At 46.1% G+C, this 18992-nt stretch overlaps 1 protein-coding gene across 12 annotated transcripts in view; it reads right to left on the reverse strand.

Annotated features, from left to right (window-relative positions):
* Positions 1-209: 209 nt before the first annotated feature.
* LOC113209115 (talin-1) overlaps positions 210-18992 on the reverse strand; it is a 45944-nt gene continuing 27161 nt past the window's right edge. For 9 of the 12 annotated variants that reach the window (XM_052269021.1, XM_052269018.1, XM_052269016.1 and 6 more), the window contains 22 exons: positions 18436-18608; positions 18235-18332; positions 17853-18147; positions 16990-17764; positions 16814-16905; positions 16202-16290; positions 15262-15405; positions 14856-15170; positions 14534-14764; positions 14192-14424; positions 10784-13369; positions 10314-10548; positions 9289-10228; positions 9082-9206; positions 8877-9002; positions 6949-7065; positions 6453-6852; positions 6227-6360; positions 5370-5699; positions 5103-5281; positions 4833-4988; positions 210-4259 (listed from right to left, as the gene is read on the reverse strand). In XM_052269021.1, the coding sequence (XP_052124981.1) occupies positions 3158-4259; positions 4833-4988; positions 5103-5281; positions 5370-5699; positions 6227-6360; positions 6453-6852; positions 6949-7065; positions 8877-9002; positions 9082-9206; positions 9289-10228; positions 10314-10548; positions 10784-13369; positions 14192-14424; positions 14534-14764; positions 14856-15170; positions 15262-15405; positions 16202-16290; positions 16814-16905; positions 16990-17764; positions 17853-18147; positions 18235-18332; positions 18436-18571 (8838 nt within the window). In that variant the 5' untranslated portion in view covers positions 18572-18608 and the 3' untranslated portion in view covers positions 210-3157. Of the gene's footprint in view, positions 4260-4541; positions 4989-5102; positions 5282-5369; positions 5700-6226; positions 6361-6452; positions 6853-6948; positions 7066-7404; positions 7841-8876; positions 9003-9081; positions 9207-9288; positions 10229-10313; positions 10549-10783; positions 13370-14191; positions 14425-14533; positions 14765-14855; positions 15171-15261; positions 15406-16201; positions 16291-16813; positions 16906-16989; positions 17765-17852; positions 18148-18234; positions 18333-18435; positions 18609-18992 lie in introns of those variants that run through there. The other 3 variants (XM_052269025.1, XM_052269024.1, XM_052269026.1) reach the window with 3 other exon arrangements.

Consider the following 18992-nt stretch of genomic DNA (forward strand, 5'->3'; position numbering starts at 1 on the left):
GAAGAGGGGGGTAAGTCCATGGTTATAACGCCAGACTTATGGCTGCCCCATCTCTGAAGTGTTGAAGTTCTGTTCAGTTCGGGTTAGTTTTTGAACTAAGGCATGAAGAGTCATCATTATTACTGTCTCCACAAAACATGAATAGCAAATTTAGCAAGGCGACTGCGCCACTTGCAGATAACCAGAAAATAAGTGAAATGAAAACAAGCTTATGACTGATTAATTAAAAACTTTTATTTAAAAATGTACAAGGGTAATGCATGAGTGTCATACCTTCTAAAGCAAGACAGGCTTTTGTCCTTACAGCCAGGACTCCAGTGACACTACCACATTGCAACAAGTGTTCAAAAATACGAGGCAATCTGTGAATAGGCACAATTGTTATGAAATACAATAAGTATACAATTCATAGACTCTGTAATAAAAAAAGAACACTTAATCTTGAAAATTCTTAGTTGAATATAAGTCAAGTACAACAGTTAAGTATTTTCAAAACAACTAACTCACTTCATTAACAGTTTTAAAAAGTTACATTACCCTAGGATGATGGTGTCTGGAAAGGGGTAGTATATTTCAGAGCTATGTACAGAAAAATGACGTCAAAGGACCCCAAACCAGACACCATCTGCCTCAAAAAGTAGATCAAATAAGATCCCAAGAATAAAAATGTGTGCAAGAATATACGTATTGTAAATATGGCAGTCAGGCAGAGGTTGCCAAATATAAAATTTTTGGACAGAGAAACTCACGAACTGACATCCTCTGACCTTTCTTCAAACCCTGTATCGAATTTCCATCACTTTAAATTTTGTACAATGTCAAACCGGAGACATTTAACAATATAAAGGCAACATTTGGTTAAAAATTTGGACACGCACTAATATGCCAACAATTAACTTTTAAACCACAACATTTAGTTTCCCTCTGAGCTATAATTAGTTATACACAGGAAATTTTGAGTATTACCCCCCAAAAGGATGGATTTCACTGATGGGTGCAAGTGCAGCAACCTCAAAGAGGTAAGTGCTACATGCAAAGGACTAGGTATAGCCATCTAGTTTTCAGGCTAACACAGCATCTGCTTGCCTGGCAGTTAAAAATATTACATTAAAGAAACAGGCCAAAACAAAAATACGAAAAGTAAATGAAACGAAGAAGACATCACACACTAAGTCTACCATTAGTTACAAAATGAGTGTGAACCCCTGGCAGATGTGTTACATCATCAGAAATTAAAACAAAAACAATGTTATAAACTAAAATTAACAAAACTATTAAAACAAACGATATGTTGATTTCTTTGACACAAAAAGAATGGCAACTCATGAGCAGTTGAACAAGCTGCTATGTCAATAAATAAAAGAATAAGAACCATACATAAACTTTAAGTTGTTGGCACAAAAAGGAAAGAAAAAATAACATTAAAGTACTACAAAATGATCAGAGAAACCAAAATTGCACAGGTGCACAGCATACTAAGGTCTAAAAGCCCACAACTTGATTTCTGGGCAAAGGGCACTCAATCTATCGAGGTATGATTATTTGGTCAGCCAAGTATTATTTAATAATTAGTCACCACATAGGCCAACTATCTTGGATTTGAAGCACCAAAGTGTTACTAAGAGTAAAAAAAATTACCTCGCAGAGTTCTGACTTCAGACCGGAACACCATATTTACTATTTGATTCTTTTGGAAGTCATAATATGAATAAATAATCAAAAAATTAAATGGAACAGGTAACAGAAATCGGAAATGAGATCAAAGATAAGGAGAGATAGAAAAGAAGAAGACCAGCACGAGAAAAGAAACAAGAAATGAGGCAAGAAAAACAAAGATTTTTAAAGATGGAAAAATTGAGTCACAAGAAGCAGACAACAAAGATAAATAAAAAGTGGAAGAGACAGAGAGAGAGAGAGTGAGTGAGAAAGATAGAGTGAGAGAGAGAGAGAGAAGAAGAAAGAGAGAGAGAGAGAAGAAGAAAGAGAGAGAGAGAGAGAAGAAGAAAGAGAGAAAGAGAGAGCGAGAAAGAGAGACAGAGAGAGTGAGAAAGAGAGACAGAGAGAGTGAGAAAGAGAGACAGAGAGAGTGAGAAAGAGAGACAGAGAGAGTGAGAAAGGGAGACAGAGAGAGTGAGAAAGGGAGACAGACAGAGTGAGAAAAGGAGACAGAGAGAATTTGAAAGAAAGAGAGAGCTAGAGACAGATTGAGATGATAAAGAAAGACACAGAGAGGTAGACAGAGAGATATAGAATGAGTGCAAGGAGAATAAACGAGTTAGAGAGAATTGGCGAGTTGAGCAGGAATAGAAAAAAGACAGAAGAATTTAAAGACAGAAGTGTGGAAAGAGAGAAATAGACACAAGAGAGAAAAAACATAGAAGAGATGAGAGAAAGAGACAAGAAGAGAAAAAAGAAACAGAAGAGACGAGAGAAAAAAGAGAGACATAACAAGTACAGAAGAGGGAAAGAGACAGAAGACAGAAAAGTATAGAACAATAAGACAAAGATAACAGAGAAGAGGATAGAGAAAAAGTGTGAGATAATGACGAAAGTAAATCTATAGAAAGCCAAAACTATAGACAAAATCAGGCAGAAGAGAGTAAAAGCAAAAGAAACAGAGAACTATAATAAAGAGAATTTGGAGTTAAAAATCCATATACAAAAATAAAAAATGCTCTAAATAAAAATATTGGTATTCAAAGCTTGTTTTAGACATGGTCAGTTCCGGTCTTGTTGAGTAACTTTCAAAGGACTCTTTCATATATGCATTGTAAGCATTAAGTAACTATCAGCTACACATTTGTTTATAGCAACAATAGATACCAAATTGAAAAACGGTTATTAAATTGAACAGCTCAGAATCAAATAGTTTGCAGGTGTAGGAATTACCCTCATGAGTATCAGTCGAAGATACACAATGAATGTTTAAGAACAATCACAGTGTTTAGCACCATTTCAGAAGACATATGAGGTGAAAGTGGAGTGTCTGAGATAGAGATGATCATATCCATCCATAAAAGTCTCTGACCCGCAGAATATGAAGGAGATAAGTCCTCCACTACACAGTAGTCAGACAGAAACAAAAATTATCCACATTTAGAAGGAACAGCTGTTACATTTAGTTACGTAGCCAATGAAGTGGAAATCATGTTAGTTCTTATTCCAGCTGATATGTTTTGGAAGATGACGATGTGGTGAACGTCCGCTTCTCGACCGTGCGCTGCGTCATGGACTGCTTCAGCATCCGCTGCTCCAAGGATTTGGTCTCAACCAGCGAACCGTCGTCGGCCACTCTCAATGCGGAGCTCATGTTGCTGTCACCCATGTTGCTCTCCGAGATGGTGGAGAAGTTGCTGGTGCTCATGCTCGACGCTCCGGAGTAGTCGAGTGGAGGCGGCGGGGGTGGTGGGGGCAGCAGATCATACTTGTGGCCCGGTGCGCCGGAGGTCTCCATCGTGCTGCTACTCGAGTACGTCTTGTACAGCGAGCTACCGAAGGGGGCGGGCCCGCACGGGCTCAGGGCGGGGGAGGACGACGCCTCCGACTTGCCAGCCTGGCTCGTGCTGGCCGACAGCGAGTAGAACTGTGGACTCGGGGGCACGGGGGGCGGCTGGCCCTGCCCTGACAACGCCTGCGAGGTGAACGCACTCGGCCTGGCCAGTGGCGTGAAGGTGCTGCCCGAAGAGGCGCCCTTGAACGTGCTGGTGCCGCCGTACGGCTGTCCGCCGCCCTGGCCTTGGCCCGGGGTCGGGCCGGTGCCGGGCTGGCCGGAGGAGAGGTAGTTATTGCTCTGGCCGTGGCCATGGAAGTTGGGCGGGTTGCTGTGGGTGGGGCTGCCTGGAGCAACGGACTGCTGGCTGGAGAAGGTGCTGAGCGCTGGGGAGGCGGTGCTGCGCAGGGTGGGGAAGGCCTGCTGCTGGGGCTGCTGCTGCTGCTGCTGCAGCTGCGGCGCCGAGTACGGGGAGAAGCCGGAGGCAGCCGCGGGGCCCCCGCCGGGGCTGGGACTAGAGTAGGCGGCGTGCGCGTTCAGGCCGGGAGAGCTGTGACCGAAGCTGTTTGTGGCCGCCGGACCCCTGGGCTGGGGCGAGTCGCCGTTGACCGCAGAGTACTCCTGGTAGCCACGACCGGCCCCGTGGGCCCCGTGGGGAGCGTGGGCCCCGTGGGGAGCGTGGGCGCCCCCGTGGGGGGAGCCGTGGGGTCCCTGCTGGGGTCCCCCCGCCGGGCCGTGGCCATCAGGCCCGGGCCCTCTACCGTCATACCTGAGGGGGAGGAAAGGCGCCCGTCAGACAAAGTTGCAGTCTCAGGTGGTTGAAGCCGCACCCCTGCTTAGCATCAGCAGTGCAGTTAAAGCTCAGTGAGGTAGTATTGCAATGGGCAATTTGATAAGTTTGATTATTTACAGCAATTAGAATTTGGCGAGAGCCACATAAGTGTTTAAGAAAGAAAAGCTGCAAGGGTGGCTGACCCGAAGACTGATTTCGAGATAGATATGTTTTCTATCTTCTTTAAAGGTGGAAAAAGGACTCATAGATACAAATAAATAGAAGTTAGAGGAGTTTGTAATTCAGAGTTGTACAGCTCTGGGGTATCACAGCCAAGGTGTGTTATTAAATTAAATAAAACAAAAACACAACATTCAATTTTCAGGAAAAGTAAGTCCAAAAAAGGAAGAAAAAGTTAAGTTAAGTGTCTAAAAATTGAGTAAAGTTTATTGAACAGTTAGATGGATTAAGTAAAAAATGATGAGCGATAGTGGATGCCCATGCACATGCTCAAGCCATAAGGGTCGGCGAGCAAAAAAGTAAACAAAAGAGACACACACACATTGTTACCTCGTTGTGAAGGACTCATAACCACTTCCATAGCCATCTGTTTCACCATCTGATGCACTGGCATCACCGCCCTTCATCTGGTACTGGGCCTTGCGGATAGCAGTGAGGCGACCACGAGCTTCCTCCAACTGCCGTTCAATGCGTAATACCTCGGATCTAAAATAGAAGCCATTTCATAAGTCTTCAGCAATTATCTCAAGATTTAAAAGTCAAAATTTTTGAAAGTCAAATTAAGACATATTAATTCAATAGTTGAAGTAAGGCATTTACCTGGCATTAATTTCCTGTGCTATGCCACCAACCATTCGTTTATTCAGAACCAAACTGCGTTCCTCCTCATTTTGGATTGCTTGTTGAGCTGCCCTGACAAGGTTATCAGTTGCTCGCTTAACAGCATTACCAGCAGCCTGTAGTCGTTTTGTGCTTTCTGCATCAGGGTCTGCTTTCACCTGGAAATAAATAGCAAATTTGGAAGTAGAATTAAAACTAACAAAAAATAAAATACAAACTTCTGATTTTTTTTAAAATGAAATTTACCTTGCAAGCAACCAGCAACTGAGCAGTTGAGGATGCGACTTGCTTGGCAGATGAAATGAGTTTCTCTTCAGACGCAAGGCCTTGAACTAAGGCATTGGCAGATTCTACCAAGCTATGCGTTGCTGCCGCCACCATACGCGCCGCCGATATCAAGCCCTCAGACCACTGACCATCCTCAGAGCTCGTCAATGGCCTGCGGCTTACTTTGCCGAGGTCCATCAATTCACGCTGAGCAGCTGAGGCTGCCTTGACTAGTGCAGATGTTGCAGCAGCAATAGATTTGGCAGCCTCCAGGATCATTTCATCGAAGTTCATACTTTCATCTGCCTCCTGCAAAGGAAGAGGACAAATACCAGTAAGAACACATTCATAGGTACAAAAATTGTCCTTATTAGTGTTTGTGTAAGTAAGTTTTGAGATTAAAAATAGAGTAGTAAGACAAGATGAAGGTTAAGAAAAGCCTAATTGTGGATACCCTGATGTTTGTTGGAAACAGCTTCACTGTAGGAATATGTTTGATTCCTGGTTGGTAGAAAAAATACAACCAAGAATATCAAACATATCTCACAGTAATGAGCCAAAAGATCCTCTTGAGAGCTGACTGTTGTCCTCTTCTGTTAAGAGATGGCTAAGCAATAATGATCGTCCATGAATTATGTAAATCCAAAATGGACAAACTAGCAGAAAGTAGAGAGGCAGGTAATGTGGAGACAAGGCAAAGACAACATAATTTATGGACGATCAGCTAATTGCAAAAATCTACTTCACAAACAGAAAGCTCTACAATCTACTGACTACCACTCTCACTAAATATTTACTAATCTCCTAGACTATTGTGGAAGGACAATAACAATTACCTGAACACCCTGTATTGATCGGCGTGGCCTTAGAGCTGCTAATTTCTTTGCTGCTGCATCAATGGAGGCTGCTGCTCCTAGGAGTTCATTCTCAGCTATAACTGTGGGATCATCTGGATCAACCCAATCAGAACCTGAAAAAATTGCACAGTCAAAGTTTAAAATTGTATCAAGTTATGCTAAATCTAAGTCTACATTTTAGTTTCAGAACAGTTTGGAGACTAACCTTTCAGAAGCTCAGCCATCGCGACAAGATTTGTTACACACTGGGCAATCAGGCGTGATATGGGCAGCAATTCTTGCTTAGCCTCTGAAGAACCAGGTCTGTTTAGAGACTGCAGAACAGCTTGCAAAAGTTCACGATAACGAGCAGCTGTGTCCTGTCCAGCAGAAAGTGTACGAATTCGTAACTCTTCTGTTTCGGCAGAGTTTGCACAGCCCCGGCAAATAGTGAGCATGTCAGATATTGCCTTGCGGCCAACATTTGCAGCAATTATAATATCTTCTTGTTTGCAAGAATTTCCAGCAGCAACAGCTTTTCCAGTAGCAAGAGTGATAGGTTTGGTGCAGCGAACCAAGTCCTCAGGTGTAGCATGGGATTTGACTTGCTCAGAAGAGTTCAATGCCTGTGTATCATAAGAAAAAGTTTAGAAACATAGAAGCAATGTTCTTAGGAAAAGTTTAGTAGAAATGCAATTTAATTTAGGAGAATGAGAACATACCCTGATTTCTTGTGCTATGGCCTCTATGGTTGATTCCAATGCACGGGTTCCTCTTGTGTGTTCATCTTCAACTGCTTTAACTGTTTTAAGCAGGGATGTGACATTGGTGACCATTACCTAAAAAAAAAAAAGGAATTTAAGTTTTAGACTGATAGATACACATTAATGCCGACCAATCTGAAGCACATGCACTGTTAGAACATATTCAGCAAGTAATTCTTGGTATGGAAAAAAAACTCAATTTTTAGATAAAACAGATTTTACAAAGGTATTTCCCTTTCATGATGAAAATGGTTAGGAGTTAAAGAAAACAGTAGAAGTATAAAAATAAAAAACAATTGCCACTTTTTGACATTTCTACCATATTACTTGTCTACAGCTCAGCATTCACATACCATTAAACTGAAGAATTCTTCAGGTCTGTCCCTACTGCTTTTATACTAAGAAATGCAAATCTACACTCAGCATGTAGCTTTATTCCAAAAAATACCACATTACAAGTGTATTATACGTTTGATAATTGACTAATGTGTTTCAAACCATAAGAACCGTTTTTTAAAAGTAAAACATACCAATAATAAAAATAAAATTAGCGTATTTTAAATTAGATTACATAACTACAAAATAAATTATGCAGAAATAAATGCTTAAGTGTGATATGTATAAGAAAGCAAAATGACATGTTTCATACATCTGCTATGAATGTGTTTGAACAAACTAAGACCCTTATTGATTAAGGTATCTCAGATTAAGCAATGTATTTATAAAATAAAAAAAGAAGCATTTTAAAAACTCCTCAGATTAAATTGCTTGTCTTCACTGTGGTGTATCAGCAAAGTTGTGTCCATTCCTCGATTCGCTGCTTGCTTGTGATTTCAGCAACCTTTCAAGCCTATTAAACAGATACATCAGTAAACAGACGAACATTGGATTCCATTAAAATCTAAGTCCACAAATTAAAAGAGGAATATTGAACATTCAAGATGCAGAGAACAAACTAAACACTGATATTAATTTAGGAAACTCTGCATAAGTGTTATACAACAACTATTTTCCATGAAATAAATGATGGATAGGAATGACAGAGCAAAAGTAAGGTGTTATTGAGAAACTATTGCTTTACAGGAAATAAGATGTTCCAAAGACATAAATGAAACACTGAGCATTCCACAAGAACAGGATGCAACAGAAGCCAGGCGCTAAAAGCCAGGCAACACTCACAGTGGACTTAAACTTTGTGCACTGTTTGTCTGTCCGGAATAATCTGTTCTTACCACAAGCAAGCAGCATCGTTGAAGGTACAGATCAGCACTGAAGATTCTTTTCCTAAAATGATTATACAGGCCCCCCAGCAATTCTTCACTCATGGGTTTGGACTTCCTTGCCTTGATCTTTAGTTAACACATGAAGGAGACAAGGTATTTTCACAATCCGAAATGTTACGTTCACAGGTCTCAGTGACAAGTTAACTAGTTATGTTATGTAGAAAACGGTTACATAGATAAGTAAAATAATTTAAAAAAAATAAAAAATTAGAGCAAGTCTTTGAGAAAAGTCCACTGCGAGGGAACATTTTTAGCTTCAGTGATATTGTCAACCCAATCTGTTAAAAATGCAAATAATTCAGGCTTACTTAACCATTTTTAAAATACATATCTTTTCAAACAAAAACCAGTCAGTTCAATTGTTTTCATTCTTAATGTGTTAATGGCATGGCACATGACAAACAAATAAGGAAATAGAGGCTTTTCAAATTCAGATTACAAAGCTTTATCAAAAACTGCATGCCTCAGTTTTATCAAAAAAGTAAATATTTCAAACACGAGCAACACATTTATACACGCACACACAGAAACAAAATAATTCTACATAGAAGCTAGACACAACAACTAGTACAGTTCTGAAAAAAAAGGAGATAGACAACATACCTTAGCTGAATCTTTCAAATGATTCATTGATGGATCATTGATGCTCTTTCCTGATGCAGCTTTAGTGGCATGAATCAAATCTCCCAATGCTGATGCAACATCCTTAACAGCATTGATCAGCATAACCTGCAGATATAGAAAAATTAAGCATTGGAATAAGTCATATAGACAGAAGTGGAGGATGGTAATAGTGACAATAATTTACCTGAGCCTCTGGGTTATTTGAACCTAAGGAGGCAGCGCCAAATTTAACAACTTCGGCCAACTGTACAATAGTGGAAACTGCATTCTGTGCAGCAACAGCAAGCTGTTCTTGTGATGAAGCAGCACCTAGGAAAACAAAATGGAATAAAGTAAGATTTACTATGAACTAGAAACCAAGAGGATTAAGTTGGATTTAATTAAATCTCACCTGCAACCAATGTTTTCGTATCCTCAACAAGCGCCTTGGCTGTCTTAAGAATGTTCTCACGATGGTCGGCAAAAGTATCATCTTCTCTTTCAGCATTGAGGGTACCAGCAGTTGCAAACATAATTGTGGTGTCCAAATCACCAATGATACCAGAAACAGTAGAAGCAGCATTGATGCAAGCCTGAGTTCCCCGAGAGCCTGCCTGTAAGGCAGCAAGTACTTGAGAAACCTTCTCTGACACATGGCGTGCACTGTCAGCTACATCACGTTGAGCAAAAGTGTCTCCAGTTGGTGCCATTTGGCATGCTCCTCCTGAAGCTACTAAATCCAAGCAGGATCTTCCCAGCTCTTGAACACTTGTTCTAATACGTGATGAGACATCCGCATTTGTTGTTGACATGGCAGCCCCAGTTGAATCAGCTGCAAGTTTGCAATATTGGTGAGTGAGTTCAGCAGCAAGCTGACCCAGACGGGCAGGGTCGTTCCCAGATTTTGAAACCATTTCTTGGGCAATGCGAGCAATCTCTTTGACACATGATACCATGCGGGTCTGATAGTCAACAAAACTATCACTCAAAGAGGTTTCTGTTGTGGTTGTTACAGAAGTGCGGTTGTCAGCCACGCGGGTCATGGCCCGCGTAATAGTGTCCAGAAGGCCAGTGACAATGCCTGCTTGAGTGGAGAGCTGTTCAAGAGTGCCAGCAAGGTCTTGCAAGGCATCTCGAGTAGCCTCAGCTGACTCATCAATTTCAGGGTGAATGTTCAGGGCTTTGGGATTTCCACCGCCCTCCTTGGAAGCGTGAACTAGTTGCAAGGCACATTCAGCTGTTGTCTTAGTTTGATCAAGCAACCGCATTTGTTGTTTTGAGTGAACCATGGCAGACGCTGCACCAATGGCTCCAGCCACCAGAGGCTCAATGTAGTGAACAAGTTGAGTCACCTTAAAAACAGGAAACAAATTTTAAGTAATTTTTGAAATTGTATCATGAATAGACCACAAACAGGTAGGCAAGAAAGATTCTTACAGCATGGCCAATATTTTCCGCTTCATATTTGGCAGCATGTCTCAAAGGTTCCAGCTTTTCAGAAATCTCATTGACTGAACTCTCCATTTGATCAGTGAAACCTTGTAAGGTGTTATCCCTGCGAGCAGGTAGGCTTTGCGACACTGCAAGTAGTGATGTCTGGTCCAGATCCCTGATGCGTGCACTCAATTTGTCAACAGCAGCATCGCAGTCTTTTTGTCCTGGGGCTTTGTCTCTGGAAACAGGGAAAAAATCCACAGTGAATACACTTACATTGAATGCTGTTTGAGGATTATGAATTTATGTTTAGTTTTCCTGACGATAAGATAGACTACAAGTTAATCGGTTAAATGGAGGCGGCTACAAGAGGCCCTCGACTGTTAAATTAGCACCATAGGCCGAAAGATGAGAGATTGTTAAAATGTTTCATTCATCTGGGCTGAACGCAACACTTTCGATTAACGCCTCACCTGATTGAAGACACCAACTTCTTGATCGAGTCACTCACGCTCTTGCTGTGGTTGGCCAGGAGCTGCCAGGTGGGCGGGTCGCGGGGGTTCACGGCCAGGCCCTTGGCGGTCTGGATCAGGTTGCACGAGCCGTCGATGATGGAGCGGCCCGCCTCCAGGATGGGCTCTTGCGACTCGTGCGCGGCGGCGCCCAGGCGGGCGGGCCTGCTGGCGAACTCGGGGGAGCCGGCGAACGTGCACAGGTTGTCCACGGCGTCGAGGAGCGGCCGCGTGGCGTGCAGACACGACTCCCTGTTCTCCTCGCTGTAGTCCACGTCGAGGGCCTTGATGTCCTTGACGAGCAGGGCCGTCGAGTTGGCGACGTCCTTGGCCGACTGCACGAAGTGGCGCTTGGCCACGGGGTTTGACGTCTTGAGCGAGGCCATGCGACACGCGTTGCAGAGCAGGCTGGTGTGCTTGGCGATGACGGTGGCGGCGGACAGCACCTGCTGCTGGCTGCTGGCAGGGCTGGTCAGCGAGTTGCACGCCTGCTGGATGGCCTGCGCCGAGCGTGCGAACTGCGCCTGGTCCACGATGCCGGGCTTGCCGGCCACGCTGGTGGGGTCCGACACGGCCACCAGGTAGGCGGCCTGCGCCGACGCCTCCACCAGGCCGCAGATGAGCGTGCTCACGTTGCGCACCGACTCGCCGAACTGCTCGTGCTCGGAGCGCTTGGCGTGGTTCGCGATGCCCGTCATGCCTTCGCCCAGGCTCTTGGACTTCTCCATGAACGCGTCCAGACACTCGAAGTAGCTCAGGTCGTTGATGGGCTCCGAGGGGTGGTCCAGGAGCGGCTTCATGGACTGGATCTTGCGCACCGCGTTGTCGCACTCCTTCTGCCCGGGGGCCGCCGAGGTGCACACGTCGACGAGGTGGTTGATGCTGTCCGTCACGGCGCGAGCCGCTGCCGTCAGCTGGTTCTTGGAGTTGGGTGCACTGGGGTCGGCCGAGACGCTCTTGGCGGTGACGAGCAGCTTGGACGACGTGATGGACACGTTCCGCAGCGACACGATGATCTGGGTCTGGGTCTCCGTCTCTTTGGTCTGGCCAGCCATCTCCATGCCGACGTTCACCACGTCACCGAAGGCCGATCCAAAGTTGCGCGAGGAGGTGGCGAGCTCGGTGGAGCTGTGGATGGAGTGCACCACGTCTGTGGACGCATCATTGAGCACGGCCGCGGCCGAGTTGAGCTCCTGCTGCAGCTGGCCGTACGACTTGGAGGTGGCGGGGAAGTGGTCGGGGGAGGCCAGGAACGACGACACCTCGTGGATGGACGAGATGGCCGTGTCGATGTCGCGCTGGCCGGGTAGCGAGTCGACGCACGCGTTGAGCGCGAAGGACACGTCCTTGGCGATGGCCACCATGTTGCCGGCATTGTCCTGGTTCTGCAGCGAGCGCCGGGCCTCCTCCACGAGGCGCAGCGACCGGAGCATCACGTCCTCGGCCGAGGTGATGACGCGCTCCTGGGTCTCGCGCACGGTGGTGGTGGACGCCACGCCGCGCACGGCCATGGTCATGTTCTTGAGGGCCGAGGCCGTGTCCCTGGCGGCGAGGCCCGTGTAGTTCTCGTTGCCCTGCGAGGCCGCGCTCAACATCTGCGCCATGGCGAAGTTGACGCTCTTGGTGGTGCTGCCGAGCTGCAGCGCGGCCGTCTCGGCCGTCTCACCGGGGAGGGGCCGCAGCTCGTGGCGCTCGGAGGCGCGGCGGAAGGTCTGCAGCTCGGCCTGCAGCGAGCGGATCAGGTCCGAGGCCGCCTCCAGTTCGGCGCCCGAGCACGCCTCGCGGGCGCGGTCAGCGGCCGAGCGGAGGTCGCCCAGGGCCGAGGCCAGCGACTGCGAGCTCGAGTTGAGCTGCATGGCGGCCGACTGGTCGCTCACGGTGGGCATGACGGCGCGCGCGGACTGCACCACGCGGTGGCCGGGCTGCAGGAACTGCTCCGACGCGTTGATGAGCGCGAGCTGGCGGTCCGGGCTGTCCGGCGCCGACATGGTGCCCTTGACGCCCTCCACCAGGCGGGGCACCTGCCCCGCCATGTTCTTGCAGTCCAGCATCAGCTCCTCCTGCGAGGCCTTGTTGGCGTTGTGCGGGGCGACGCTCTGCGCCGACGCGATGCACTGCGTGGCGGAGGACGCCGCCTGCTTGGCGGCCGACTCGAGCTTGGTGATGAGCTTGCGGCGGTACTGCGGGCTGGCGGCCGTGATGGTGGCCGAGCGCAGCTCCTCGACAGCCTGCCGCAGCTGGTTCTGCCGCGCCGCGTCGTGCGGCGTGGAGGCGCACTGCCTCGCGGCCTCTACCATGCGCGCCGTCGCGTCGGCCAGCTGCTTGGCCGCGGCCAGCAGGCGGCGCTGCAGCTCTGAGTCGGGCTGGCGCTCGGCCTCCCCCTTGATGGACTGGATGAGGTGGGCCGTGGCCTGGCCGAGAACGCGCGCCTGGCGTACCATCTCGCCCGCGTCACCCGTCGACGCGAAAAGTTTGTCGGTCGTCACGAGGATCGTCTCCACGTGATCCTCCTCCTTCGTCTCCCTCGCCTGCTCCCGCGTCCCCGACCTGGCAGAGGACAAGGCACAAGCAAAGGCAGCGGGTTCAAGTCTCGGCGAGTCTTAAGCGTTTCCTTTCATTTTCCGAGGTCGGGTTGGGTTGAGGTCGTTCAGACGTGAAGAGTGAAAGAGAGGAAGTTAATATGACCGACACCCCCAGGTTAGAACCCGAAAGCGTCAAATCGAGGCAATGGAACGGAAGGGGAAATATTTTTACAGCTTGCAGTTTATTCCACGTTCACATGCACGTATTTTAATTTTAGTAACCCCATTTTAATTACGAGTCAAAATATCAGTTGGCTGTGGAAATCTGTCGGATTTTGAATTAATACCGTACTGCATGAATGTCACGAATGAGAGCTGGTTGCCACCACGCTCAGGGTAGCCCCGAAAGTGCGTTCGTCTTTCTCAGATCAATTCAGCAAATTATTGGAGGTCAGCGCCTGTGAGACTCGTGGTAGGCCACACCGCAGTGCACACGTGAACTGCTGGCAAGGTGTTGCCGACCTACTAGGCGCGATGAGGGCTTGAAGATGCAAAACTTGACAGGATCGTAACGGAGAACGACGGACGTACTTTCTGGCTGATCCACAACACCCAAAATGCTCGCGAAGCATGCGTGCGGTACAGTATTACAACAACGTCCGACGTTGGTTTTCCAGCCACCTATTTTGTACTTGATTTCGATTTTTGGAGAGTATTTTCAAGTCAAATATTTCCCCCCTCGGTTCACGTCCTTTTGGTAAGATACGTATGTACTTTATACAGAGTTAAATCGAAAGTTGCCACTCTCCTCCAACCCGTCCCCGTTAGGTAGTTCAGGCCCACTCACTTGATGTGGTTGAGGAGCTCGTTGAGGGTGCGCGTCACCTCGGCCGCCGCCTCGGCCAGGCTCCTGAGCAGCCTCTCGTCGTTGCACGACTCGTTGCAGACGCTCACCAGGCCGTCGACGGAGCGGCCCACCTCGCGGACGGCGCCGCGGAGCTGCTGCTGGCACGCCGGGGACGACAAGGTGGGCGCCACCACCTTGGCGCACGCCACAAGCTGGGATGTGGCCAGGGCGCACTGCGAAGGGAAACGTGCACCATTATTACGGTGTTGAATATTCCCCCATTTAATCCCATTTGTCCAATGGAAAACCAACCAAAAAAACAACAAGGTCTCTTTCCCTTACCTGAGTGGCCGCGCCGATGACGCGGTTCTGGGTGCCCTGGTCGGGGCAGGTCGCCGCCACGCTCTTGGCCTTGAGGACCAGGGCGGCCGTCGTGTTGGCCACCGCCTTGGCCAGGCTGAGCAGCAGGTCCTGGACCTCGCGCCCGTACTCGTCCTCGTCGCCGATGTTGTTGAGCACCTGGTGGGAGGCTTCGCCCACGCGACTGGCCGCGTTCAGCAAGTTCTGGCGCGGCTGAAAGTCAAAGAAAAAAGGGCGAAGGGTAAGTTCACTGACAGCTCCAAGCACGGGGGACAGCAGCCGACGCGCTCGTGCTGACGCGTACCTCTCTGGTCTCCGGCTCCGCGGCGCGCAGCAGGTCGCTGAAGGCGTTGCACAGCCGGCGGGCCGCCTCCAGCAGACTGTCGCCCGACTTCTCGTCGTCCATGAGCGCGGCGATCATCCGCACGCCGCGGGTCATCTCGGGCAGGTTGCTGGTGATGGTGGTGATGGCCGCGCCCACGGCGGTGTGGTCCACCTCCTCGGGCGGGCCGGCCGTCAGCGTCACCACCTGGGCCGTCGCGGCGTTCATGGCCGCGATCTGAGAGCTCACGTTCTGCTTGTTTGTGTCGAGTGTCGACTCCTTCCATTTCAATGAGGCCTGAGTAAAAAAAATTACATGCAAACGTTTAGTAAGGGGGAGATCATGAGCTTTTGCTAGGAAACATATTCGAAACATTTGTAATACATACAGGATCGGAGCCCAGGTCTGGCACTTCAATGCTCTCAATGAGTTCCTTCTCGACTGTGACAATTATATCTTGTCCAGTATTGATAGTAGAAAGTAGAGCTTGCTGAGGTTCTGACAGTAGGCTGGTCACGTGCCCCTGCTGGAGCTGCAAGACAAAAATGATTAAATTGCTGACACTCTTTGTACGTAAATTCGTTAGAGAGACAAACAAAAAAGATAAAATGAGAAAAAGGATAATGTGAGAAGAAAGATGCCAGAAGAATATTTTGATTGACAGATAGAACTGCATGCTTTAAGCCAAAGGCATATTTTCAGCTTCAGAGGACTTTTTAGAGGGTAAAGAGTCCAGCTTCTTTCACAGTTTTCCACAATTCCACAAAACAAAGAAAACAGAGTGGAAAATTTTAAAAAATACCTACTCTGCTCCAATTGTAACCATCCCCTATTAAAGGCAAGACATGGAACAGATACAGACAAAAGACATGAGTTAACAATCACCAAGCACTTTATCTAAGTTAGTTCAATACACAAAATTTTAAAAGCAATAAAATGTTTAAATGATGTTAGGTAATATGAGTGACAATGCACCTGCTTGACTCAATTTCTTGATGAATTAATCGTTTGTTAGTGCATTCTAAATTCCATGTAGTAGAGTTACAGTTAAAAACACAAGAGACTGTACAGTTTAGAGATGCAAAAGGCACATGCTATTTGCCACAGCTTTAGAACATCAATTTATAATACAGAAGGTTAATATAGAAAGCAGACTGGAATGCAGTAGACGTTACGTCATTCCTTTGATAAGGATTTAAAAAGCAGACATTCAGAAAAGATATAAGCCTTGATAAACAGTTGAAGATAAAATTACACCATTGAATGAATTTGACCAAGCAGCAGTCACTGCGGGCTGGAAAACAAGTGGCACCAGCTGAGTAACTTACCGTTGTTGCTTGGTGGCCGACATTGATTTGCCCTGTTGTAGTGGTGTACTGCATTCCACCGATATGGCCAGTTCCATACGGTCGTTCGCCTGCAAGGAGCGTATAAACACTACAGCTACAGCTATGCTTTCAAAAACGCACACTGCCTCAAGCATGACCTAACACAGGTGCAGACCCCACTTTGATTGACTTCTTATTGAGAACAAAATTAAATTGTGGCTTGAAAACATTGAAGGCAGTGCAATTTGTATACAGTGCAGTATAGAAAGATAAAAGAATATGGGCAAAAAAATGACAGAGAAATGTCATATGAAATTTTTGGGAGCCATTTTACACTTATATTTACAAAATTAGATCATTCCTGAGTATGGTAATATTATCAGTCTTAAATGGCTTGCCTGAGGGCAGCGGCACGTATTTGCATAAAGCAGGCAAATACTTGTCACATGCACTGCACATCAGTGACACACCGCTACTCAACAGCACAAGCCCGCAAATGATTGTATTCAAAGTAAAAGTTTGTGCCACACAAACATTTTAAAAATAATTCCATTCTAAAATGTTATGTTTCACAAATAACCATTGTTTTTTAGAACATGAAGATATACTTACCATCTGCACCTGCTCGCATAATGGCTGGCTTTGCAACAGACTCGGTGTTTACTCTTCCCACTTTACTGCTTTCATGCTGGAGAATAGTTGCTCTATAGAGAGAATTTAAAAAATGAGAGATTAGTCAGGAAATATTTCAAAGCAATTCCACAAAATTCAAAATAAAAAGTACATACTTAAGAGGTGAAACACTGTCCTCCACCATGGTAGAACCTTCATCACCTTCAATTCCAAAGTGATCCTTAGACTTTTTCTTCTTTAAAATAATGTCAATGTATCCTGCTATGAGTTGCTGGATCTGTTCTGCTTCAGTTGTTTGAACAGAGTAATACTGATCTGAGTAGTCACCGAAATCTAAGGTGAATGTGTTAGGAGAAGCACCCCAACGACGCACTGTGGTCAGTGGCCAGGTTTTTAAAATCTCTTTGGTTCTTTCGTCTAAACGAAGGACAGAGTCCTTAGTCACACCCAGTAGACGAGGCACAAGCTTGTTCTTGCCTTTCATTTTCTCTTTCACCAAAAAGAAGGTGACACCATAAGTTTTTAGGGCACGAGCTGTTTTAGTGTATTGCACTTTGGCATCAAGTTCTGAAATACCAACATGGTTTCTATGCTCTGCAAATATTTTTTTCTCTATGCCTTTCTGCTTACAATATGACTGAGGAAGGAACTCTTTCAAATCAAGGAAAGGAGGTTTGTGCTTTTGTTCGTTGTGATCACCAAACTGAATGTGGCATTGGATTCCAGCAAATTCACATGCCTTCTCTTGAGTTACGGGATGAGTACCATCTAAAATGGCATCACGAGCTTGAACATAAAGCAAATTAAGTTGAACTGGATCTCTTGAATCTATGTTTTGATCAGAGAAGAAGAATTTGCGTCTAAGTAAGACAGCTTCACTTTCATCAATACCCTGTTCACGCAATGTTTTGCCAGGATCAATCCAATTCACTGGAACACAAATAAATGGAGGTAAGGAACTTTGGTTCTGCAAAATTAAACATCAAAAAAACAAAAACAACTGAAAAATTTGCCTCACCTTCATCATCTGTTTTTAACTTTTTGCGTAATTGCTCCATTTTAGCATCACGCTCCTTCTCTTCCTTCTTTCTTTTCAATGTTAATGTACCAAACTTAGATTGATTTTCAGTATCTTCTTCCATATTTTCCCTAACAAGGCTGTACTCATCATGGTTTGTGATACCAATTTTTGTGCAAATGACAACCATAAGGTTGGCAACAGGTTGACTGTCATCTACTAGCATAGTCTTTAGTGTACCATCTAACATTCTTACTCTAAGTGTGCGAAGCTTCTTGCGATACTCCAATAAATCCTAAACCAAACAAAAATGGTAAAAATTAATAAACACCTCTAATAATTTTACAATCACACATTTTCGTCAACAATATTGAAAACTCACCCCATTGCGAAGAATATAATACTCTAAGTTACGTCCTGGCTCCAGCCAAACACCCTTCTTTACATCCTCATCAGCAAGGAAAAGCCCATAGTCTTGAGCTGTGGATAGAAAAGATAGAGGATTAAACACATAAATTGAGGGGAGTTTGGAACAATTTCCAAATATTAGAAACTTTAATTTGTCGATATAATTGTTACTCACGTTGCCCAAAGTTAGCTTCGCTGATCTTCTCCCGAATGACGCGACACGCATCAAAGACGGAAGTCGAAGGATCGAATTTCATCGTCTTCGTTACATCCTTGTCGACAATGCTGATTTTCAGCGAAAGCGTGGCCATCTTGAAGTTTAAGGGCTTTAAGCCCTAGTCTCGTTTACTGTAACATAAAAAAAAAGAGGTGTTCTTCAAAAATCTGCTGTCAGGTTGCCGATTACGTATTCCGCTTTCCAGAGATTCATGTTTGACTAGATTAGCGGGTCGTTGTACAAAAAAATAAATAAATTAGACAATGGATTAAGCGTGACCTGTATCCCGAAAATTAAAATAAAATTGCGGGCGGGTTTAATTGGCCTGAATTCAATACACGGAGTGGGCGGGAGAAGGGTGGGGGAGGGGAAGGGGTGCGATGGACAGGACCGAATGGATCGGGACGGGACGGGACGGGAGGTGCGAGGCAACGCAACGGCATGAAACCACCATGGCAGGGCGAGGAGAGGAGAGGGCGACCCGATATAGAAGCAAACGTGTGGCGTGGCGAGGC

This window comes from Frankliniella occidentalis, unplaced genomic scaffold (genome assembly GCF_000697945.3).
Source record: "Frankliniella occidentalis isolate FOCC.00 unplaced genomic scaffold, Focc_3.1 Scaffold80, whole genome shotgun sequence".
NCBI classification, from domain to species: domain Eukaryota; kingdom Metazoa; phylum Arthropoda; class Insecta; order Thysanoptera; family Thripidae; genus Frankliniella; species Frankliniella occidentalis.